Below are 23,772 nucleotides of genomic sequence, written 5' to 3'. Positions count from 1 at the left end.
AGATGACCCTTCCTAGAATGGGGTGGCTGGGGGCAGGGCCCTCCACCAGACAAGGGGATGCCTGAGTTTCTAATTGGCCATCCCAGAAGCAGTAACCTGGGTGGGAACCCGCATCCTGACGCCTAGACTCAGGTCCAGGCCTACAGTAGTGAGGACCCGATCAGCGGCAGGGAACCCATTAAATGAGGAGGAAGGGACTGTGGACAGTGCCCAATGTGCCGGGTAGCCCATCCAAACCTGACAGGCGGCTGGGGGTGTGGTGAGGGCACAGCCTGTCAGTGTGGGGGTCACCGAGGACCACCGGGCAGCTGGGCCCACTCGGGCTCATGCAGACAGTGGTTTGGTGAGGGCCACAGGGGTGGAATTCTGGTTGGGCCTGGGTCCGCTCAGCACCTGCTGGAGGTCAGGGCCACCAGTGTATGCCGGGGCTGGGGACCAGGGCCCCTTCCTGCAAAGGCTGTCTGGAGAGCTGTTTCCTCACTCTGAAGGCAGGGCCCGCCAGGGGACCTGTGGGGCGTGGGGCCTGCCGGGGCCTGGCCGGGGCCTGCCAGGCTTTGGGGCCTGCCCAGGGCTTAGGGCCTGCCGGGTTTGGGGCCTGCCCCGGGGATCGGGGCCTGCCCAGGGCCTGGAGCCTGCCGGCTCTGGGGCCTACCCGGGGCTTGGGCCCAGTCTGCCGCTCGGGGGCCTGCCGGCTCGGGCCTGCGGGTCAGGGCCTGCCCCGGGGAGGTGGGGGGGGGTAGGAGGCCGGGGCTCGGCCGGGGTCAGGGCGGCCCGCTCCGCCCCGCCGGCCCGGCGCCCCCTCGCGCCCCCTCGCGCCCCGGGCGGGCCCTGCACGTCTCGCGAGCGGCCCGGAGCGGCGGGGGAGGCGGGGCCCGGCGGCCGGGCAGGGCCGGGGCGGCGCCGAGGCCGGGCCGGAGCGGAGCCCGAGCGGAGCGGGGCGGCGGCAGGGCGGTGGGGGGTGGGGGGGCGGGCCGGCGGAAGATGGCGAACGTGGGGCTGCAGTTCCAGGCCAGCGCCGGGGACGCGGACCCGCAGAGCCGGCCGCTGCTGGTGCTCGGGCAGCTGCACCACCTGCACCGCGTGCCCTGGAGCTACGTCCGCGGGAAGCTGCAGCCCCGGGTCACCGAGGAGGTGAGCGGGCCGCGCGGCCGCCCCGAGGCCCCGCCCGGACCCCGTGGGGGCGCGAGGCCAGCCCGGGGCGGTGCGGGGGGGGCCCCGGGAGCCGCCCCCGGGCGCTGCCTTCGAGGGCCCGCGCGGCCCCTGTGGGGGGCGCCGGCCGCCCGCTCCCGGAAGCCCTCCTGGCGGCACCCGGGGTCGCAGCGTTTGAAGCCCGGCGGCCCCCAGCCTGGCCTTTGAAATCCGCACGGCTTAATCGCACAAGGGTGGACCGGTGCCCGCAGACACACTCGCTGAGCTGTCGCGAGAGGCCACACATCTTAATTACCGCCCGTGGGTGCCCCGGGGACGCTGCAGCCGTGGCCTGTCGGCCTGGCGAGCGAGCGCATGCAGGGCCCGGCTGCCGGCATGCGGGCTGTTGAAGTCTCGTGTCTGTCTCTCGTCTCTCCCCTTCCCATCCAGCTCTGGCAGGCTGCTCTAAGCACGCTCAACCCCAACCCCACGGACAGCTGTCCCCTGTACCTGAACTGTGCCACCGTGGCCGCTCTGCCCTCCAGGGTCAGCCGGCACAACAGCCCCTCCGCCGCCCACTTTGTCACCCGACTGGTGCGCACCTGTCTGCCACCTGGAACCCAGCGGTGCATTCTGGTGAGTGCCCAGGGCCACCCTCGCATCGTGGGGAGCGTGTGTTCCCGTTGCTCAGCCCCGGTGCAGGCACAGCACCCCGGCTCATGGGACCTCCGAGGTGGACATGCTACCACAACCCATGACATCATAAGCCCTGCTTACAGATAGGGAAACTGAGGTCGAGAGACCAGGCCGTTTGCCCCAGATCAGTCTTGGTGGTAGATCTGAGACCCAGACCCAGATATCCTGAGCCCATGCCCCTCCATGTCCTGCTTTCCCGTCTTGGAGGCCGTCTGCACCGGGTAGCGGACGTTTTCTTTCTCCCACCGTGAGACAGTGGCTCCGGGAAGGTCCCCTGTGGCGGCTCTGTTGGGACCCTAGCTCTTCCCTGGGTGTGGCTCCCGCGGGGATGCCCCTGCTCAGGGCTCTGCCCCTCTGTGCTGCAGATGGTCTGCGAGCGGTCCGATGCCTTCGCCTCTGCCTGCGCCCTGGCCCGGGCCTTCCCGCTCTTCACGCACCGCTCCGGGGCTGCGCGGCGCACAGAGAAGAAGACGGTGACGGTGGAGTTTTTCCTGGTGGGACAGGACAATGGGCCTGTGGAGGTGTCCACTTTGCAAGTGGGTGTCCAGATGTTCGCCCCGTGTCCCCGGCCCGCATGCGCTGGGGCCGCTGGAAGGGGAGGCGGGGAGCGGTCTCTGTGCCTTCCCGGGGAGGACAGTGGGAGTGGGACATCCGAGGAGGCTTTTCCAGACCCAGGTAGCTGGCCCCTCCCTCGGGGTGGGACTCCTTGTCAGGATTCAGGTGTTCTTTACTGGGCACCTACCCAGTGCCGGGCCCTCTCCTGTTTTAGTCTGAGAATCCTCTCCGCGCGTGTGTCCGTCCCCCTTTGTGGTGCACTCTTACGTGCGGTTTCGTTGGACCTTCAGAATAATCCTTTTGAGGCCAGCAAGGCTGGGAGGGACTCCAGGTTAGGAGTCCTGGTCTGGGCTGACCGGTGGGTTCCTTCCCCGTGCCAAGTGTCCCAGACCCCGTGGCCATGGGCTCACCCTCTCCACCCCCACCCAGACCCAGGCTGTCCTTCCTACCCCACCCCCCACGGCTGTCCCACGCCAGCACCCCTCACCGGCCACCTCCTCCACCTGGATTCTTTGCTCTAGAAGGAGAGAACATGCTTCCATCCCTACCGTCTTGCAACGGCTCCTTTCCTTTCCTGGCATTGATCTCCAGACTTTGAAAAAACATGGTCTAATTGCTTTGCCTTTCTTAACTCCTCTTTCTCCCTCAGCCCTTTTTCTTCAACCCAAAACCGAGTTTCCACCCCGCATCCTGACATTGTTTTTTAGGGCCTTGTCTTCTGGATTTGACTACTTGTCATCCCTCCTGGAAGAGTCTGCCCCCGCCAGAGTCATGCCTCCTTCCCTTGGCCCGCCAGCCTGCCGCCTTCTCCATCCCCTTCCCTAGTACTCCCACATTCAACCTCCTTTTGTCTTCTCTGGGTTCTCGGAGCGCCTGTGGGCTCCATCCCACCGACGGCCACCAATGGCCACCGACGACCATTCTCCCCTCTAGCTGCAAAGCTTTCCTTCTGAGTTCCAGACCTGAGCCCACCCTGGACCGCCTCCCCCAATGTCCTCCAAGCCCTTCTCTTCCCTCCCCGCTGACCATGGTGGACTTTCTGTCCTCCTCAGCTTCCCTCCCCAGGTTCTTCTGCTCCAGGCCTGCGTGGTCTCAGTCTGCCATCTGCCCACGTCCCTTTCCCAGAGGCAGCTGGCCAGCTGGCTGCCATGGCCTCACCCGCAGTCAGTCCCTCTGCCCACTCAGTGCCATCCCACCTGACGTGACACATCTCTGCTTGGCTTCTGTGCCCTGCCCTGGGGTGGGAGCCTTGGGAGGGCAGGGACCTGGTCTCTGGTCCTAGCGTGGGCCCAGTATGTGACGAGGGCCAGTGGGTTGGTGAGTCTCCTTGACCCCCACATCCAGTGTGTCCTACTCTGCCACTGCCATTGCCTTGTGGAGCTCCCCACTGCATCCCGTGGCTCTCCTGGGCCACTGGGGCAGCCTCCTCACTGGTCTTGCCTCCAGATGCCTTCCCTCCACCTCCCTTCCCACTGCTGCTCGTAGCTCGCAGCTCGCGTAGACAGCCCTAGGAGGTGGGACCTGTTGTTCTCCCCATCATAGGGCTAAGCAGACCGAGGCAGCTTGGGGCTGTTAGGTGACTCACTGGGGCCACACCAGCAAGGGACAGAGCCAGGTCTTCACGGCTGCCGCCATCTGCCAGCCCTCTTGCCCGTCTGTCCTGGCTTGTGAGCACGGGAGCCTCAGGCACTCCGTGTGGCCTTTTCCATACTACAGAGACCTTGTCAGCCCCTCACAAGTTCTCTGCCCCCTTTGGCCTCTCACGCCCTCCTCCACTGTGGTGGTTAATGGAGTGAGGTGTCATGATTCTCTGCTGGACAGGAGTACCTTGGACGCCTTTGAATTCCCAGGGTCTAGTGTGGAACCTGGCACACAGTTGGTGCTCATGGAGGTGTGGATGGAATGAATGAATGAACGAATGATCCATCTTGGGGGGGACAACAAGGCACAAGCTCTTCCCCAAGGTCACAGGGCTCTTCCCCAAGGCCACGGGGCTCTTCCCCCAGGTCATGGGGCTCTTTCCCAAGGTCTCGGGGCTTTTCCCCCAGGTCACGGGGCTCTTCCCCAAGGCCATGGGGCTCTTCTCCAAGGTCATGGGGCTCTTCCCCAAGGTTTTGGGACTCTTTCCCAAGGTCACGGGGCTCTTCCCCCAGATTGCAGGGCTCTGCAGTGGCGGAGGGGCACTGGGTGCCTCCCCCGGGCTTCCCCACAGGGGCCGTGTGCCCTTTTGCCCAGCCAGGCCGTGCCGGGGCCTCTGAGCCCATGCAGGGCTGTGAGGCGAGCGCCCGGCCCCCTTAGAGACAAGTCTTAGGGCCCTGACGTGCTTCCCAGACAGCGGCCACGGGCTGGGTCAGAGATGAGGGATGGATGGGCTCCGCAACGCCCACACACAGGGACCCTCGACTTCCCAGAGGAGAGCCTGCTGTCAGGCGGCAGGGACCACATGGTCACATTTCATATCTGAGCTGTCAAGTCCTGCATCTCTGCCTTTGAGGCTCGGGGCTTTAATTACCTCGGGAGGGCAGAAGCTCTTCGAGCTCGTCAGCAGGGCCTGAGAGGCCGCCAGGCTGGTGCGGTGGACCCAGGGCCGGCCCTCGCTGACCCCAGGGAGCCAGGACAGCAGTGATGAGCTCACTGCTGTCCGCAACCCCCCACCCCCGTGCGGCTTTGCTCTTTCAGTCTTACTTCTTCCCTGCGCGCTGGGAGGTGTGGCTGGCCACCGTGTGTCCGACGCTTGGCGGGGGGTGGGCACCGGGGCGGGGCAGGGGACAACAAGAGCAGTAGCTAGGCAGACATGAAGTAGAAGGCAAAGACCTTCCAGGATCAGCGCCGAAGCGAACGTGGGACACAAGTTCTTTCCAGAAAGTAGGGGTGGGGCCATGGAGGGCGGCCAGTGTGGGGCCTCGGGCGGCCCCTGTGTTGGAGCACAGACACCCATCTGGAGGGCCTCCCTGGTGCCAGGTGGAGTGCGGGTGCGGGGCCGGATCTCTGCTCCCTTCTGGGCTCAGGGCCGCCGCACGAGGCAGGGTGTATGCGCTCTTCCCCCCGCACCCCGTGCCCAGAGCCGTGTGGCATCGGGTGGCCGGGAACATAAAGGCGGGGAGTCTGTGATGCACTCCATGGGGCTCACGTGAGGGCCACAAGGGGGCCAGTGGGCCTGGGGACGCAGGACGAAGAGCACATTCCCTCCTTTGGGGGGGTCCAGAGAAGCTTCTGGAGGGCACAGCCTTTAAGAAGGACCACAGAGGAGGACTGGGATCCTGACTAGAGGAGGAGGGAGGATGTATGGGTTGGCTGTGGCAGCCACAGGCAAACCCCGCAGGCGGACCGGCTTCAGCAGCAGCCTCTCTCACGGTTTGGTTCTGGGGCTGTCTGAGATCAGGGCCGGGTGTGATGAAGACTCCCTCCCGGGTTTGCGTTTGCAGGTGGTGGCCTTCTGGCTGTGCCCTCCCTCCCGCTTCCTCTGAGGACGCTAATCCCATTGTGGGCCCTACCCTTCTGACCTTACAGAACCTGAGCGCCTCTCGAAGCCTCCTGCGACCATCACATGGGAGGGGGCTTCATAGGAGTTTCAGGGCGAGACAGACATTCCACTCATAGCAAAGGACAGCACTTCCCCCGAGAGAGGATATGGGATTGGCAGGTGCCCGAAGTAGGAATGCCCAGCGTGCACTCAGGGCCAGGCACCAGGGCCACCTGCCCCCAGGGTGAGGGGAGTAAGCGGCAGAAGAGGCCTGGAAAGGAAGGCGGACCCCACGGACACCGGCTGGGGTGCCAGGCTGAAGGTTCTGGTGTAACCTGGAGGCCAGGTGTGGAGCCATGTGAAACTTTCTGTGGCTGGAAGGGGGGTCACAGACATGGGGGAGACAACAGCAGGTCACGTGAGTCTTATTTCCGCCTGACCTCGACGCCCCGTCAGCAGCCCTGAAACCCCCCCAGTGACATGTACTGCTGGTGCCTTTGATCCCCATGGGAGCGGACCGGGAGGGACAGCCCTTCCTACCTGGTCTTAGGTCCCCAGTGACAGCCTCTGGTTTCTTTCCCCAGTGCTTAGCAAATGCCACAGAAGGGGTGCGGCTGGCTGCCCGTATTGTGGACACTCCCTGCAATGAGATGAACACGGACACCTTCCTCGAGGTTCGTGGCCCCGGGGAGTCACGCCAGGGCGGGACCAGGGTGGGCGAATCATTGGTAGACACCAAGGAAGTCAGGGGATACCCCGGGCTGGAGGCGACAGTGCCTACAGTCTTGGCACCTTGCCTGGGGACACCCGGGGCTGCTGCGGACGGCGTCCTGCTGTCCACCCAGCTACGAGGGGCCCCAGGCCTCAGCGGATGGAGGGAGGACAGCACCTTCTCCTCAAGGCCTCTCTGTGGGACCGCAGCCACAGTCTGCAGGAAGCTGTAGCTGTTCAGAGGGTGAACCTTCTGTCCTGGATTTAATCGTGCTCCAGGCCCGGTGAGCGGAGGCCCTGGCTTCCGGGCCCGCTCCTCTCTGCCACGCAGGCGTCGGCTCCTCCTGGCCCCGAGCCTCGCCCTCGCCTTGACTTAAGCCATCTTCATGTGTCTTCGTGTTGTTTTTTCCATGAACGTGTCCAGGAGATTAAGAAAGTTGGGAAAGATCTGGGCATCACCCCGACGGTCATCCGAGATGAGCAGCTGAAGGCGAGAGGATTTGGAGGTGGGCAGGGCTGGGCCTCGCGGGCCGTGGCCTCAGGACGGGTCCCAGGCGCTGGGGGTGGCAGGGTGGCTGTGGGCCATGCCTGGGTGGCCTCCAGCTTCCCTTGGAAGGAGCCAGCTTTTGTCCGACCCCAAGGCCAAACCTCGGGAAGCAGACCATCTCTGGGGGAGAAAGGAGTGCTGATTCAGATTCCGGAAGCCGTGGTGTCCAAGTCCTTCCCCAGCCCACTCTCTGTCCACGAGGGCTGCCGTCCTGGCTGCCTGGGCCAGCTCAGCAGGACCCTTCTGCTCCTTGTGCACACAAGCCCACGTTCACATCGGGCCTCGTCGTGGTGGCTCTCTGTCTCTGGAGCCCTTCCCCGAGATGCTCTCACAGCGGGGCCATCGTACCCTGAACGTCTTGGGTCAAATCCACCTCTTCAGAGGGCCTTTCCTGATCACCAGACCCATCTTCCCTGCTCCCCCCCCCCCCCCCCAGGCACTGGAGGCATGGTGACAAGTAGGATAAGGCACTTTCAGTCTGGCTGGGGAAAAGTCACCTCATTCCTTATCTATGGCTACCAAACAAATTACCCCAGAAGGAAGCAGCTGAAGGAAACACACAGTCCAGTGGGTGGGGAATCAGGCATGGCTAGGCTGGGTCCTGGGCCCAGGGTCTCTCCCAGGCGGAGACCAGCACCTTGACCAGGTCTGCTGTCATCTGAAGGCTCAACTGGGGCCGGTGATGCAGTCCCAGCCAGTCTTTCTTGCGGTGCTGTCACCAGGCCTGGGGGCCTTGTTGGCTGTTCCTGATCCCCTCAAAGCAAGGTTTCTGGGTGAGGGAAAGTGAGCAAGAAGGAGGCAAGGTCTTTTTTGCAACCTAGTCTCGGAAGTGGTGTCTCATCACTTACGCCATATCCAGAAACAAGGCGCAAGGTTCCATCCACACTGAGATGGGACCCTGGGGGCAGGGATCGGTGGGGGCAATCCTAGAGGGGCCTGCCACACAACGCACAAACCAACAAGTGGAGGGAGAGATTACGAACGTCAGGGAATCTTCACCAAGGAGATGGCATTTACAGTGGGTTTTGCAGGATACATGGGAGTTTGTCAGGTGGCCATTATCTGCTCTCGTCCTGACGTTAATGATCGTTCAGTTCACTTCCTGGGAGGCCCTGAGGCCTGGTCTCTGCCCACAAGAGGCTTTCTTGAGAAGACGGGGCACGTACACCCCGCAGTGAGGCAGTGGTGGGAGCGGGCTCAGAGGGGGTGGTGTGGCGCCGAGTGCACAGAGGGCTCAGGGAGGGGGGAGCGAGCGTGGGCTGGAGTGGCCTTGAAGCATTATCCAAAAATCATTTCATTCTGCAGTCCTGTTCATTTCTTTCTGGGAATGATACAGTTTTTTTTTTTTTCCTCAGCGGGTTTTCTTGCCTAACGATACTTCACACAGAATTCATTTGCAGTCCCAGAGCATTGGAACTAATTTGCATTCCCCGATCCCACGCTGGCCAGGGGGCAGGAGAGGGGGCAGGGTGCTTGGGCTGGGGCTGTACACGCTCCAGGAGAAGTAGTCATGCGCCAGCAGATATTTCTGGGGGGGGAGCTGTTGTTTTTGGGGGGGCCGCTGGGAGTTGTCCGCTCAGTTCAACCTGAGTCCAGCTGACCCTCTCCCTGTGCTTTCTGCAGGAATCTATGGTGTTGGCAAAGCTGCTGTCCACCCCCCTGCGCTGGCCGTCCTCAGCCACACCCCAGAAGGAGCCACGCAGACCATTGCCTGGGTGGGCAAAGGGATCGTCTATGACACCGGGGGTCTCAGCATCAAAGGGAAGGTGAGGTGCAGGGGCCAGGGCTTGGGCAGGGCCCCTGGGTGGGGAAGGTTCTCGGTGGCCTCGTCAGCTCTCAGAGGCACCAGCAGAAGACAGCGAGCAAGGTTTCTGGGGCCTTGGCGTGCGTCTGGGGAAGAGGTTCAGGAAGGGTCGGTGGGGCCGATTCCTCGCTGGCAGGGGCCATAGTATCACGTCCACGCTCCGAACAGGGATCTGGAAACTAAAAGTCCGGACAGGATCCAGAGAAAAGCAGAAGAAATGATTAAAAGGCTGGAAAATGAGCCCAAGGAGGCACAGTTTGAGGAATCTTGATTCTGTCTGAAGAGAAGTGCGTGGGGTGGCGTCCCCATGACCATTAGGGTTTCCGCAGACAGAATGCTTCGTGCGAGTCTGCACGAGCCCACTCGGAGAACCGGCCCCCCGGTGAAGGCCATGGGGCTTTGGCCTCGCAAGTAAGCCGCCTGCTGGTGTTCCCGTGAGGCCCGGTGGCAGAAGTCTCCTACCGGGGGCCTTTAAGCAGGGTCATCTCAGGAGCTGGGCCACCAAGGGCTCAGCTCTGCCTCTGAGCTGCCTGCCCTTCTCCACACCAGGCACGTTCGGGCCTGCTGCGTGCTGGGAGCCGGGATGGCCCTGGGAAGAGGAGGAGGGACAGTCTTCATCTGCTCATGTCACACACTTGGGTTGAGCAACACTGGGCACCGGGCCTGGGCTGGGCTCTGCAGCGCCAAGACCGAGAAGGGCTGGGAAGGAGCGGGCGTGTGAAATCTGGGCCCCAGGAAACCAGGAGGAGGAGAGCCAACCTTCCCAGAGAGAAAGCTCTGGAAGACAGAGGACAGGCTAAGCTCACGCAGAGTAGACGTGGAGAGCTGACAGTTGGTGCGGTGCACAAATGTGTCCTGTTGGCGCAAGGGCTGGTCTATAATTTGAATTAGTTACCAACATGTAAAAAACAGGAAGAATTCTCACAGAAGACGGGCTATCTGACCTTTTGTAAACTGAGGCAATCCGGTGGTGTGGGCCATCCACCTCCGCCTGGAGGCCTCCCGCTGGAGCTGAGAGGCACTTTCTGACCTGGGCCCTGGTATCAGTCGCTATTTTGGGGAGATTGTCCACTACCATTTGCACCGCTAGCCTGTCTGGTCCATTCGGTACCTAGAGTGGATGGTCTGTTTGTCTGTTTTTTTTTTTAACATCCCTCCTCCCATAAACAGCAGGATTTTTAGGCCTGATCAGGAAATGATTCAATAGTAAAGGTTAAAAAAAACAAACACCAATAGTGAATTCACCTTTATTGAATTCCGTACATATTATCATGCCAGGAAAAAAAGGGAAATAAATATTACAGGGGCACCTGACCAGCCCCGTCGGTGGAGCCCGCAACTCTTGATCTTGGGGTTGTGAGTTTGAGCCCCACGTTGGGTGCAGAGATGACTTAAAGATAAAATCCTTAAATAAGTAAGTAAGTAAATATTTAAATATTATAGTACACATAAAACAGTAATAGATCAACACTTTTAAATCACATTCATGTGATTTTTTTTTTTGGATGGAAAGAACTTCTGCCTCCCTCTTAGTCTGTTGTGGTCAAGGCCATAGGTTTCAGCTTCTGTCTGAAAGCCGTGGCTTCCGCAGGTTTGTCTGTGATGTCATCAGAATTGGTCTTTCGCACATCTCTACACGTACTGCACGGACAGAGCTTGGTCGGTCCATCTGCACTCATGCTTGATCCAAAAACACTGTTAATTTGAATTAGGAAGTTGCCATCTCATGAAGCAATTTGTACAGGGTACCCAGGAAAAGTCCTTCATGTAAGGATCACTTGGCAGAGACTGCCCCAAACCCCGTTGCCCAAGAAGCTCCAGAAATCGTGATGCTGTCCATGTGTTCCGTTTCTAGTGGCCTTCACGTGTCCGTGGAGTAAAAATGTGTTAAACACGAGTCCAGGGGCTCCCATAGCCTGAGGGAGGCCGGGAGTCCCCAGCTCCCTGCACCCATGGGTTTGCTCAGAGTCACTGTTGGAGGCAGGACGGTGTGGCGTCACGGCCGTGTAGACTGGGAGTATAGAAGCTGGCCTGCCCAGCTGTTGGCTGGGAGACACACCACGTAGCCCCCGCCTGTCCGGTCAGCCCTGTACCTGGCAGAGGATAAGCGGTGAGAATAGTTGGGTTTGAACCTTTTATCTATATGATCAGAACTCACTTAGATTTTTCGGGAGAACCATTTCACCCCAGATGACAGCAGGCCGACCGACTTTTAGCAAGTGAATTACTGTTTTCAGACCCCACAGCCAGTGCGCCCCTCTGGCTGCGCCTGGTACTGGCCAGCCCTCTCTCACCCACGATGCCGGCTCTTGTCCCTGAGGCTGCGGAGCGCTGGCGGGTAGGATTCCCAGCTCCTTCCTTCTGCGAGCAGATGCTGGCTTGCTGGAGGGCCAGAGTGAGAAGCAGGGGCTCCTGAGAATGAGTCCTTTTGTTGGGGACACCTGACCCAATCCTGCAGGAGGAGTCACCATTCGGTCTCCAAAGACTTCAAAGGCAAATCAAGATCAGTGTGAATGCAGGTCTCAAATGTGTTAAGTGTCAGGAACCCCCTTCCTTTCTTAACAAGCATTGACCCCAAGGGGATTTTTTTTTAAATCAGAGTGATATTTAATAGACGTTGATATTTACCCTACTAGAAATGAAGACTGGGAAAGATACTTAATAATCTATTTTAAAATAACAATGCAAATCCTTTGCATGTTCATGTAAATAATATAACTTTATGAAAACAACTGTATATTCCAAAATGAAAACACACTTGCCAAAAGAGTGGCGTGGTTTTACATCTTGCTGATCTCTCTCCTGTCGACCTCGATAGAAGACAACTGAGATCCTGTGTCTGCCTCTGCACGGCCCCTCTTGTGATATGTTCTCTAAGTTGAAACACAAAAAGAAAATCTGCCCTCGCTCACTTCGTAGCTGGAAAAGGCAGAAGTTTAGTGCCCTTTAGAAGTAACTACGGACATTCTTCTTTGCTATTACACCAAAACTCGACAAGCGGGAGTCTTTGAAAGGTGAGGGACGGTGTGGGATCAGAAACCATGTCAGTGACCCTTTGCACCCTGTTACTTAGTAACTACGGTCCGCCTTGAACAATGACAGCGTGATTGTGTAATACCATGCATGGGTCACCCAAAAGACCTCGTTCATGGAGTTACTCAGGGCCTCCAAATTGTGGTCCAACACAGGATAGTTTTAAAGTCACAGTTGGGCGGGTTGCGCCTGAGTGGCTCGGTGGGTTAAAGCCTCTGCCTTCAGCTCAGGTCATGATCCCAGGGTCCTGGGATTGAGTCCCGCATTGGGCTCTCTGCTTTTAGGGAGCCTGCTTCTTCCTCTCTCTCTGCCTGCCTCTCTGCCTACTTGCGGTCTCTGTTTGTCAAATAAGTAAATAAAATCTTTAAAAAAAAAAGTCACAGTTGGAACCACTATCCGTTTACTTTTTTTTTTTTAAGATTTTATTTATTTATTTGACAGAGAGAGAGATCAAAAGTAGGCAGAGAGGCAGGCAGAAAGAGAGGAGGAAGCAGGCTCCCTGCTGAGCAGAGAGCCTGATACAGGCCTCGATCCCAGGACCCTGGGACCATCACCTGAGCTGAAGGCAGAGGCTTTAACCCACTGAGCCACCCAGGCACCTTATCCATTTACTTTTAAAAATAACTGAGTTTTCTGTCACAGAGGCAGAAAATACAAGTTTTTCAAAATGGTGATTCTCTTGCTTGAAATCTCGAATTTTCCCACCAGCACCAACTATTGTCTGCTATTCTCCTAGAAATGAAAGGTTTGCTTTGCTCTTTTTTTTTACTTTTTAAAGATTTTATTTACTTATTCAAGCGAGAGAGAACGCATGAGAGAAAGCACGAGCAGGGTGTGGGGAGAAGGAGAAGGGGAAGCAGGGTCCCTGCTGAGCAGGGAGCCCGACGTGGGACTTGATCCCAAGACCCCAGGATCGTGACCTGAGCTGATGGCAGACGCTTCACTGACTGAGCCACCCAGGCGCCCCTTTGCTTTGCTGTTTAAGAAAATGTCCGCGGAACACCTGAGTCCGAATAACCCGTCCCGTGTCACTTGTGCTTTGAATTGAAACCGTGTTCTGGAGCCCAGAGCCCAGCTGAGCGGAGCCCCGGCAACTGTCCCCAGCTTCCACTCGGACCGCCCGGCCGGGGGACAGTGTGGGTGCTCTGTGTGCTCCTTCTGGTCCATCGCAGGGAATCTTGCAAACCGCTGCGCTCCGAGGTTGAGCTTTGGAAAAACCCGCCTTGCAGTCCTTCAGCGAGGAGGCCTGAGCAGAGTGGGCTGTGCTCGCTTTCCCTGGAGGCCAGCGGCGAGTCCAGGGTCCGTCCCTGCCGCGGCTGCGACCGCCGTCGCTCTGTTGCCTCGCAGGAGGGTCAACCCCGTGACACAGGCAGGGGACCTCCTCGTGTGACTCCGGAAATCATCTCTTTCGTAAAAATAAGAGCAACACGGCAAAGCTCGCGCGGTCATTGAGTTACGCTTGCCGCTCGACGTTTGTTCCGGCCCCGGGGGCAGCGAGACTCGGTTGCCGTGACCGACAAAGCTATTCCGCACGGGCCGTTCGCGACGGGTTTGATATCCAGATCTGAGGCCCCGTTTTCTCCATTTAAACAATCCTGCGCTTTCTCGCCGATTAGGTCAAAGAGACAGCTTATTTTCGATAGTGCTAGCTGGGTCGTTTTCACTCAGCTTAATTATGAAAGCCGCTCGGTTTATGTATAAAAATACTTTCCATTAAAACTCGAAGCTTGTGTCATCCGATAAGGGTTCGAAAAAATCACTCTGTCCATTTCAAACCCAAATCCTACATCTGATGACCTGTTGTTAATTTAGAGTATGAACTTGTCTATTAGAGCTGGGAACCTATAAAATGTGAAAATGCATAACCACTCTCAACCCGTTTGTAGAAAATCGCAGCTCCCTCTGCAGCGGGAGGGGACCCTGGGGGCTCACAGCCCTCATTAGACACCAACAGAGCGTGCAGTAGGGTGGGATCGGGACGTGACTGTGACATTGGGGAAGAGTTCACACGAACCTGAGCGGGTTGTTTGAGATGGTGATGTCAAACAGCAGAGAGAGCCACGGCCGAAAGTGTCACTGAGGCCAGGCGGTGACCACGGCAGGGTGGTCTGCTGTAGAAAGGTGGCCTTGGTGGTGGCGGGAAGGAGGAAGGGGCACGCCCGGAGGAGTCTCTGTGGCTCCTCTCAGGGTGAGGGTCCGAGTGTCCTTGTCGGCTGAGGGCTGAGGAATGGGAACTAGGAAAATGGGAAGGCAGACACCACGGAGAGGAGGAGCCAGGCCATAGCCCACGTGGCAGCTCTGGGCAGCTCCCCAGGTCCCCTTCCCCTCCCACCTCTGGTTCATCAGGTAGCCCCCCAGAGCCTTGCTCCGGCAGAAAGAGCCCAGCACCTTTGTCCCTTCTGTCCCACTGCTTTTGGAGACCAGCACTCGACCAGTGGGAGTTTCTTGGGTTCTGTGGGTCACACAGGTCTGGGGGAGCCACTCGGGGCCGCTGGGTGCCAGGTAGGGGCAGGGCACTGTGGCCGACGGGGCCAGCACCTGCTCATGCTCACTTTGTGTCCCCTCCACGCCCCCCCAGACCACCATGCCTGGGATGAAGAGGGACTGCGGAGGTGCCGCGGCCATCCTGGGGGCCTTCAGAGCTGCCATCAAGCAGGTGAGTGCAGCCCTGCCTTCTGCAGCCCTCGTGATGGAGGGCTCCCTGCTGTGAGCTGTCCCTCCTTCTCCCCCAGGTCCCAACCCCCGGTGTCCTGAGTCCCCACAGCTCCATGTCTCTCCCCCTCCAACTGCCACGTTGCATACCCCTGGGCTCCCAGAGCTTCCTGCCTTCTGCCAGGGCTGCTTGTCCTGTCACCTCTGCCTGGGGGCATCACCTCTCCTGGGGCTGTCACCTCTCTTGGGAGTGTCACCTCTCCTGGGAGTGTCACCCTCCTGAGGGTGTCCTCTCGTGGGATTTTCACCTCCCAAGACTGTTACCTCCCTGAGGAGTGTCACCTCTCCCCGGGGTGTCACCTCCCATGAGGCTGTCCCCTCTGCCCGGATACATGGCCTCTACCTGAGTGTGCCTGGCCATGCGGGTCACTCAGGGTCTGGCTGTATCAGGCCCCCCCATGAGTGCTTGTTCTGTGAAGAAACCTGACTAAAACCATATGGAAGAGCACGACCACCATGCTGGGCCCTGGATCCCACTCATGAGCACAGGCCTTCCTGGGTACCCTTCCCAGTAGCCTTCCTCTGCGTCACCATGACCCCTGAGCAAGGGTTAACTATGGGCCATGTGGTGGGACTGCTGAATGTGCCAGTGGGACCCGGGGCCACTGTCTCCATGCTCTGCACACCAGCCGTCCAGGGTCCGTCACAGCCCGGGGGCTGTCCTCTAACGTATTGCGGTGCAGGGGCCCCTGAGAATCACTACATTTGTATCTTTGGAGTAAATACTCAGTGTGCACTTGCTGCGTCATAGGGTAGCTTTATTTTCAACTTTCTGAGGAACCTCCACACTGTTTTCCAGAGTGGTTGCACCAGCTTGCATTCCCACCAACAGTGTAGGAAAGTTCCCCTTTCTCCACATCCTCGCCAGCATCTGTCCTTTCCTGACTTGTTAATATTAGCCATTGTGACTGGTTGAGGTGGTATCTCACTGTGGTTTTGATTTGTATTTCCCTGATGCCAAGTGATGTGGAGCATTTTTTCATGTGTCTGTTCTCCATTTGAATGTCTTCTTGAGAGAAATGTCTGTTCATGTTCTCTGCCTATTTCTTGATTGGATTATCTGTTCTTTGGGTGTTGAGTTTTATAAGTCCATTTTTGATTTTGGATACTAGCCCTTTATCAGATAAGACATTTACAAGTATCTTCTCCCATTCTGTCCATTGTCTTTGGTTTTATCTACTATTTCCTTTGATTGTGCAAAAGTTTTTTATCTTGATGAAGTTCCAATAGTTCATTTTTTCAAAAGATTTTATTTATTTATTTGACAGAGAGATCACAAGCAGGCAGAGAGGCAGGCAGGGGGGGGAAGCAGGCTCCCCACTGAGCAGAGAGCCCAATGTGGGGCTTAATCCCAGGACCCTGAGATCATGACCCGAGCCGAAGGCAGAGGCTCAACCCACCAAGCCACCCGGGCGCCCCCAGCAGTTCATTTTTGCCTTTGTTTCTCTTGCCTTTAGAGACGTGTCTAGCAAGAAGTTGCTGTGGCCAACGTCAAAGAGGTTGCTGCCTGTGTTTTCCTCTAGGATTTTGATGGATTCCTGTCTCACATTGAGGTCTTTCACCCATTTTGAGTCTATTTTTATGGATGGTGTAAGAAAATGGTCCAGTTTCATTCTTCTGCATGTGACTGTTCAATTTTCCCAACATCATTTGTTGAAGAGGCTGTCTTTTTCCCATTGGATAATCTTTCCTGCTTTGTCGAAGATTAGTTGGCCATAGAGTTGAGGGTCCATTTCTGGGGTCTCTCTTCTGTTCCATTGATCCATGTGTCCGTTTTTGTTCTAGTACCATACTGTCTTGATGATGACAGCTTTGTGATAGAGCTTGAAGTCTGTAATTGCAATGCCACTAGCTTTGGTTTTCTTTTTGAACATTCCTTTGGCTATTTGGGGCCTTTTCTGGTTCCCTACAAATTTTAGAACTATTTGTTCCATCCCTGTAAAAAAGTTGATGGTATTTTGATAGGGATTATATTGAATGTGTAGATTGCTCTGAGTAGCATAGACATTTTAACAATATTTGTTCTTCTAATCCGTGAGCATGTAATGTTTTTCCATTTCTTTGTGTCTTCCTTAATCTCTTTCATGACTGTTCTATAGTTCTCTGAGTACAGATTGCTTTCTTCTTTGGTCGGGTTTATTCCTAGGTATCTTATGGCTTTGGGGGCAATTGCAAATGGAATCAACTCCTTAATTTCTCTTTCTTGTGTCCCATTGTTAGTGTATAAAAATCCAAATGACTTCTGTGCATTGATTTTATATCCTGCCACTTTGCTGAATTCCCGTATGAGTTCTAGCAATTTGGGGTGGAGTCTTTTGGGTTTTCTACATGGAGTATCACATCATCTGCAAAAAGTGAGGGTTTGACTTCTTCTTTACCAATCCAGATGCCTTTTATTTCTTTTCGTTGTCTGATCATTGAGGCCAGGACTTCTAGTACTATGTTGAACAGCAGTGGTGAGATCGGACATCTCTGCCATGTTCTTGACCTTAGGGGAAAAGCTCTCAGATTTCCCCATTTAGAATATTTGCTATGGGCTTTTCATCTATGGCTTTTATGATATTGAGGTCCGTTCCTTCTATCTCTACACTATGAAGAGTTTTAATCAAGAAAGGATGCTGTACTTTGCCAAATGCTTTTTCTGCCTCTGTTGAGAGGTTCATATGGTTCTTATCCTTTCTTCTTTCTTTTTTTTTTAAACTAATGTATTGTATCACAGTGATTTGGATGTTGAACCATCCTTGCAGCCCAGGAATAAATCCCCCTTGGTCGTGGTGAATAATCCTTTCAATGTACTGTTGGATCCTATTGGTCAGTATTTTGGTGAGAATTTTTGCATCTGTGTTCATCAGGGATATTGGTCTGTAATTCTCCTTTTTGGTGGGGTCTTTGTCTGGTTTGGGAATCAAGGTCATGCTGGCCTCATAGAGCTTGGAAGTTTTCCTTCCATTCTACTGTTTGAAACAGCAGAATAGATATTAATTAACAGAATTAACAGAATAGATATTAATTATTGTTTAAATATTTGGTAGATTTCCCCTGGGAAGCCGTCTGGCCCTGGGCTTTTGTTTGTTGGGAGATTTTTTGATGACTACTTCAGTCGCATTGCTGGACATGGGTCTGTTCACATTTTCTTTCTTCCTATTTCAGTTTTGGTAGTATATACATTTCCAGGAATACATCCGTTTCTTCCAGATTGCCTAATTTGTTGGCACATAGCTGCTCGTAATATGTTGTTATAATTTTATGTCTTCGGTGTGTGTTGTGCTCTCTCCTCTTTCATTCATGATTTTGTTTATTTGGGTCCTTTCTCTAGAGGCTCCACTCTTAATTCCTAAGAATCTGCACAACTATAAGTAGGAACCAAGTGTTGACTAAATAAGTAAGTGGGGGAGGGGAGCACTGTTTCTCCAGAGAACCTCCCTGTACCCACTGCCGAGGAGGGACGGAGACAGCAAGTCGTTGGGGGGCAGACAGCACTGTAAGAGCGAGCAACGGCTGCTGGAACCCAGTGTGGGAATGCCGTGGGAGCGGGATGGCTGGTGTGGCTGGGAGTGACTTGGAGGGACTCTGCCCGTCAGGGTCCCTGTGTCCCCGCAGCATGACCAGGATGGGGCCCCACGCACGATCCACTTTTGAGACAAGGTCCCAGGAAGAAAGTGGCGGGTCTCCAGGTGTCCTGCCGAGTGTGGGTGGGGAGCGCAGGCCCCAGGAGGCAGTGAAGCGTGAGGTCACCAAAGACGGAGGGTGGACCCCAGGAGTCGCAAATTGAGGAGACTGAGGTGATGGCTGAGTCATGTGCCTGGGCTGGACCCGATGCCCAAGTCTGTGACGAGTCCGCGGTGCAGACCAGCGCACAGGGCACATCAGGCATTTGCCCTGGAGGGGGTGGGGGTCCCAATCAGGGGTATCCAGGGATCATTTGTATCATTTTTGCGAAATTTTCTGTGAGTTTGAAATTATTTCAACATTAGATGCTTTAACGTGTTTTAAAAGGAGAGGCTGTGTGATGCAGTGTTGGGCTTGCTAGGAGCAGGTGGCACCTGGTTCTGGGGCAGCCATGACCCTCCAAGCCTTACGTACCTAAAACCGCAGCTGCCTGCAGCTTTTCAGTCCCCCTGGGGATCCAAGGCCTGTGTGTCTCACCCTTGCACCCCAATACCTGCAACATGAGCTCAGAAACCCCCTGCCCAAGGCCCATAGCACCCTCTAAGCTGGCCTTCCCAAGGGGGACCCCACACCAGAACAGCAGCATCCCATACCTTCTGAGTCCAAAACTGGGGGGAAGGCACCCGACAGGGTCAGGTTGGGGACCGTGGTCTCTCCTCACCATCCTGCTGTCCCACCTTTACGTAGTGCTTTCTCATGCTCTGCAAACTCCTCTCGCCTCCAGGCCCAGACCTGACATTTAATCCCAGCCACTCTTGGGGGTACCTTTGAGCTGACGGGCTGCCCGGTGTTGCGGCCCCCGAAAGCAAGGAGGGGTGCTTTCCCAGGCACTGGGTGTTGGGCTCAAGCTCAAAGCCATCCCCACTTGGTGACGTGGCTCCAGCCCTTGCCGCAGGCCTGTGTTTACCTTCGCCGAGGGCTCTGAACCTGTGGTGGAAGGATCACCGTTGCTGGAGGGGCCAGGCACACCCCATGCCCAGAGGAGACGCGTCCTGGTTATGGGCTCAGGTCCGGGAGCAGAGGACAGGCAGGGACAGGGTGTGGCACCTCTAATCCCCCTACCACTGCCACCTGGGCGAGGCCTGCTTGGGGTTTTCTGGGGCAGGTTCAGGACCCGTGTGGGGCGGAAACTGCCGCAGCCTCTTTTGTGCACGTCTCTCAATGTAGAGACATCATGTGTGGGCATCAGAAAACTAACTTCCCACCTCAGTTTCTGTGAGGCAACTCTCCCCAACCCCCGTGCACCTGCACCTGTACGTGTGTGGCTTGCATTTGTGCAGCAGTGCCGAGCGCAGAGGGCTTGTGCAGTGAGAGACGCTGATCACCGACCATGTTTTGTGGATGGGAGGCCAGGGCTCAGCTAGCAGCCTGGCCCTTGTGCTGGGTGATTGGTTGAGCCAGGATTAAAGCCGGAAGCCCAGCCACACTTGTGGGCTCGTTTCTGCTTTGGGTGGGCTCTGATGGAGGAGATAGAACTCCCCAGCTGGGGGGCTGCCGGGACTGCTCCCCAGGGCTCTGTCTGTCCATCTGTCCCTGAGGGTAGAAGACTCTGGCCTGTCCTCCCTCCTCCATGCACGGCCACATGTACCTTGTTCCCTCCAGGGTTTCAAAGACAACCTCCACGCTGTGTTCTGCTTGGCTGAGAACTCTGTGGGTCCCAACGCTACGAGGCCAGACGACATCCACCTGCTGTACTCAGGAAAGTACGTCTGGCTCCCCTCACTCCCTGGCCACCCCAGGGCTGGAGCTGGCAGGGGGCCCATCTCCTTCCCAGGACTGGGCCGGTCAGCTGGGGCGCATCCCCTGGGGAGGGCACCATCCCAGGAGCCTGGGGAGGGGCAGCTGCATCACTGGACAAGGCGCTGGGCTCCCTGTGCCAGGGGGCCTGCCCCCAGGGTGACCCCGAGAGGTGCTTCCATTTTTGCATTTACCCAGTGCCTGGCCTTGTGGGCCAAGGGCTAGCTCAGTGCAGTGTATGCTACCCATACAACCCTGTTCTCCTATCTTACAGACGAAGAAACCGAGGCCAGGGGCTGGGCAGCTTTCCCTGGCTCCCACTGGAGGGCAATGGGGTGGGATCTGACCCCGGCCCTGGTGCTACGTTGTCCTAGGGGATGGGCGTGGCCCTGTCTCTAGGAGACTGGGGAGCCAGAGGGCAGAGGGCTCTAAATAGAGTCTCCCCGGTTCCAAAGGGACTTGCTCACAGTGCCCCAGGGAGTGCCATCCCTGAGCTGGGGTCTCTGCTCTGCCCCAGGACTGTGGAGATCAACAACACTGACGCGGAGGGCAGGCTGGTGCTGGCGGATGGCGTGTCCTATGCCTCCAAGGACCTGGGTGCGGACATCATCCTGGACATGGCCACACTGACCGGAGCTCAGGTGGGCCACTTTGACTCCAGGGGGGTGGCGGGGGGCCTGGTGCAGTCCCCTAATCGTTGGGGCCTGGCCAAGGAGGCCGGGGATCTCATCCCGGGCGCCCAGCGCAGCGCAGGTGGCAGAGCCCGTGGGCCGGGCCCCAGCGCGCAGACAGTGTAGGGACCGTCCTCCCTGGGATGCTCACATTCTTGCTTCCTTCCTTCTTTGCTGCTCGCGGCCTTTCCTGGCTTCTCCATCCTCGGCCTGTGCTCCGTCTGGCCCGGCCCCCCTCCCAGGGCATCGCCACTGGCAAGTACCACGCCGCAGTGCTCACCAACAGCGCCGAGTGGGAGGCAGCCTGCGTGAAGGCCGGGAGGAGGTGCGGGGACCTGGTGCACCCCCTGGTCTACTGCCCCGAGCTGCACTTTAGCGAGTTCACCTCGGCCGTGGCCGACATGAAGAACTCCGTGGCGGTAGGTGTGCGGGGCGCCCGAGGGACCCAAGACGTGGCAGCAGTGGGGCCCCAGATCCACACGCAGTGGGGAAGCATCCAGACGTGGCTCTCTCTGGTCTCCCCACCAGCGCGTCCATCGTGTTGGGCACTGGGGGTCCCCGCTCCAGGCTCTGCTTCTTCGCCGCTCCAGCATCGCGCCAGGGTGAAGGCAGACCCCTTAACCCACGTGCAAGGTCCTCGGGGTCCCTCTGTGCAATCTTCCAACACTGGGGATCCCCCACCCCCAGGCCCCTTCTTGCAGCCACTAGGGGAGGCGGTGTCTGGAGGGTGGGTGGTCGAGGGGGCACAGGGGCACCCACTTAGGTCCAAGCGGGAGCAGCCCCAGATGCCCCTCCCCCACGCCCCCGCTGCCGGGAGCAGAAAGGTCACCTTGTGTCCTGCTGTCCCCCCAGGACCGGGACAACAGCCCCAGCTCCTGCGCCGGCCTTTTCATCGCTTCACACATCGGCTTTGACTGGCCTGGGGTCTGGGTCCACCTGGACATCGCCGCCCCGGTGCACGCCGTGAGTCCGGGCTCCCCCGTGGTGCCCTCCTTTCCCCGCCTGCCCCGACCCCCCCACGCGCCCCTCTCACTGGCCAGGCTGCTCCCACCCTCGTGCATCCGCGGCCCGCTCTGGCTGCGGGTGGAACTCGTCAGAAGCATTACGTGTTGGGGTCACACTGCCTATGGCCCGACCTCCACAGGTCAACCACAAGGGGTGCCTGCACCCCCAACCTCTGGTCTCCGTGGCTCTGGAAACAGAGGGGCTGCTGGGTGTGGTCCTTTTCCGGCCAGCCTGTCCTTGCCTGGAGGCCCGGGGCCCTCAGCTCCCCCTTTCCCACCCAAGAAGACCCGGGGCTTGGGACCAGAGTGCACGGAGCCATTGCGCCACCCCACCCTCTGCTGAGTCCCGTGACAGGAGAGTGGGAGGGGGAACTGTAGGACAAGTGGGGGGGGACCGGGAGCCCCTGCCCGCAGAGAGGGGCTTGCTGGGGGGGTCCAGCTCTGCCCGGCAGAGGGTTTCCAGCCTGCTCTTTGCCCACAGGGGGAGCGCGCCACGGGCTTCGGTGTGGCGCTCCTGCTGGCGCTGTTCGGCCGGGCCTCCGAGGACCCCTTGCTGAACCTGGTGTCCCCACTCGGCTGCGAGGTGGATGCCCAGGAGGGGGATGTGGAGAGGGACTCCAAGAGGCGCAGGCTCGTGTGAGGCCGGCCCCTCCCTGGCCCCCTGGCACCAGGCTCTTTACCTCACTTTGCACTGATGAATTTTAAGCAGTTGGCAGAGGACACCTGAGATAGGCTTTGGTTTGTTTTTCTTTTTAGTTGTCACGGTGATAGAAGCAGCTCCTACTTCTGTCCTAGAAGACAGCTTAGGGTCTGGAGGGTTGCAGGGGGTGGGTTGGGGTGAAGCCCTGGGGCTTGCTGCCCTTCCAGTGACCTCCCAGCTTCCCTGCCGGCTTCCGAAGACCCTCCTCCCCCCACATCCCCGGGGCCCCTGCACCCTCCAGGCACAGTGGGTGCCCATGGCCTTGTCTTGGCCCCCAGCCCCACACATGGCCCCACCTGCTAGAGAGCGCAGGCCCCTGCTCCAGCCGGGTCTGCCACCACCCCCAGGCAACCCTGCCCCTTTGGAAGGGTGGCCGTGACTTGTTTCAGGGACCCAGTCTCGCGGCACAAGGGGAGGCTCTGGGCCCTCGGGATACCCTGGCAGTTGAAGTCAATATGGCTGTATCACAGGACACCTTTGCCTCTGTCTCCTCTGTCTCCCACCCTGCGGCCTGCCCGTGGCTCCGAGGCTCTGGGCATTCCCACCTCCTCGAAACCCAGCATCCAGCACTGAGAGGCGGTTGGCGACCTCGCTTTTGCCACCGCGGAGAGCGCTGGGGCCTGGGAAGGGACGGGAGCGGGGGCCGGAGTCCTCGGGTCCGTGGCTGCCCGCCCCGGCTGGCTTGGTCTCCTGAGGCTTCACGACGCCGGGGCTTTGTGGGGGCCTCCCACGCTCCTGCTGTCTGCAGGGGAGTCCACCCTCCCCGCTGCGCACATCACCGGGCAAGTGCCCTGCGGAGTCGGGTGTGTCTCCTCCGCACGAGACGTCCCCTGGGCACAGCCTCAGTTCTGAAGGACACAGATGCAGGAGACCCGCCCTCCCTGGGTCCAGCTGCGGCTGGTGAGGCAGGGTGCCTGGGGGCCAGCCTCCCCCCAGCCCGGGTGAGAGCAGGAGGGGCCTTTGTCCCCTCTCAGGCTCCATCCCAGTGAGCCTTCGGGGACTCGGGCACCCGCCGACAGGGAGAAAGCTGCCCATACGTCCTCTGCTGGGGACAGGGGACACAGGTTACGGGGCTGTGCCCTGGCCCGCTAACCGCCTCACCCCTGCACAAGCGTCCCCAGACTCCCAAGTCCCTTCCCTCACTCTGGAAATCAAGGTGACTTTTGGGCCTGATCCCAAGCAAATATTTATGAACTGCCTGCTGCGCTCAGTGCTGGCTGGGCCCGGAAAAGGCAAGGAGCAGCTCTGAGGCCCCAGCCCTGTCTGGGAAAACCACGGCCCGACACGCTAAGTGACAAGAATAGCAGTCACAAGGTGCTAGGTGGGCAGCAGGCTCTGTGAG

At 58.2% G+C, this 23,772-nt stretch overlaps 1 protein-coding gene across 1 annotated transcript; it reads left to right on the top strand.

The window, feature by feature from the left end:
- Window positions 1–927: 927 nt before the first annotated feature.
- Window positions 928–22,651, top strand: NPEPL1 (aminopeptidase like 1). Its single transcript, XM_032878892.1, has 12 exons — window positions 928–1,131; window positions 1,579–1,764; window positions 2,190–2,360; window positions 6,427–6,516; window positions 6,978–7,059; window positions 8,724–8,866; window positions 14,516–14,593; window positions 19,921–20,021; window positions 20,573–20,696; window positions 20,969–21,145; window positions 21,579–21,689; window positions 22,212–22,651. Exons 1-12 carry the CDS (start codon window positions 982–984, stop codon window positions 22,368–22,370), a joined length of 1,572 nt encoding a protein of 523 aa, XP_032734783.1. The 5' UTR covers window positions 928–981; the 3' UTR covers window positions 22,371–22,651.
- Window positions 22,652–23,772: the final 1,121 nt, after the last annotated feature.

Source organism: Lontra canadensis, unplaced genomic scaffold, assembly GCF_010015895.1.
Source record: "Lontra canadensis isolate GAN:19392208 unplaced genomic scaffold, GSC_riverotter_1.0 scaffold65, whole genome shotgun sequence".
NCBI lineage: Eukaryota > Metazoa > Chordata > Mammalia > Carnivora > Mustelidae > Lontra > Lontra canadensis.
Note: the sequence above shows the minus strand (reverse complement) of the source record. Positions and strands in the feature narration are given on the sequence as shown.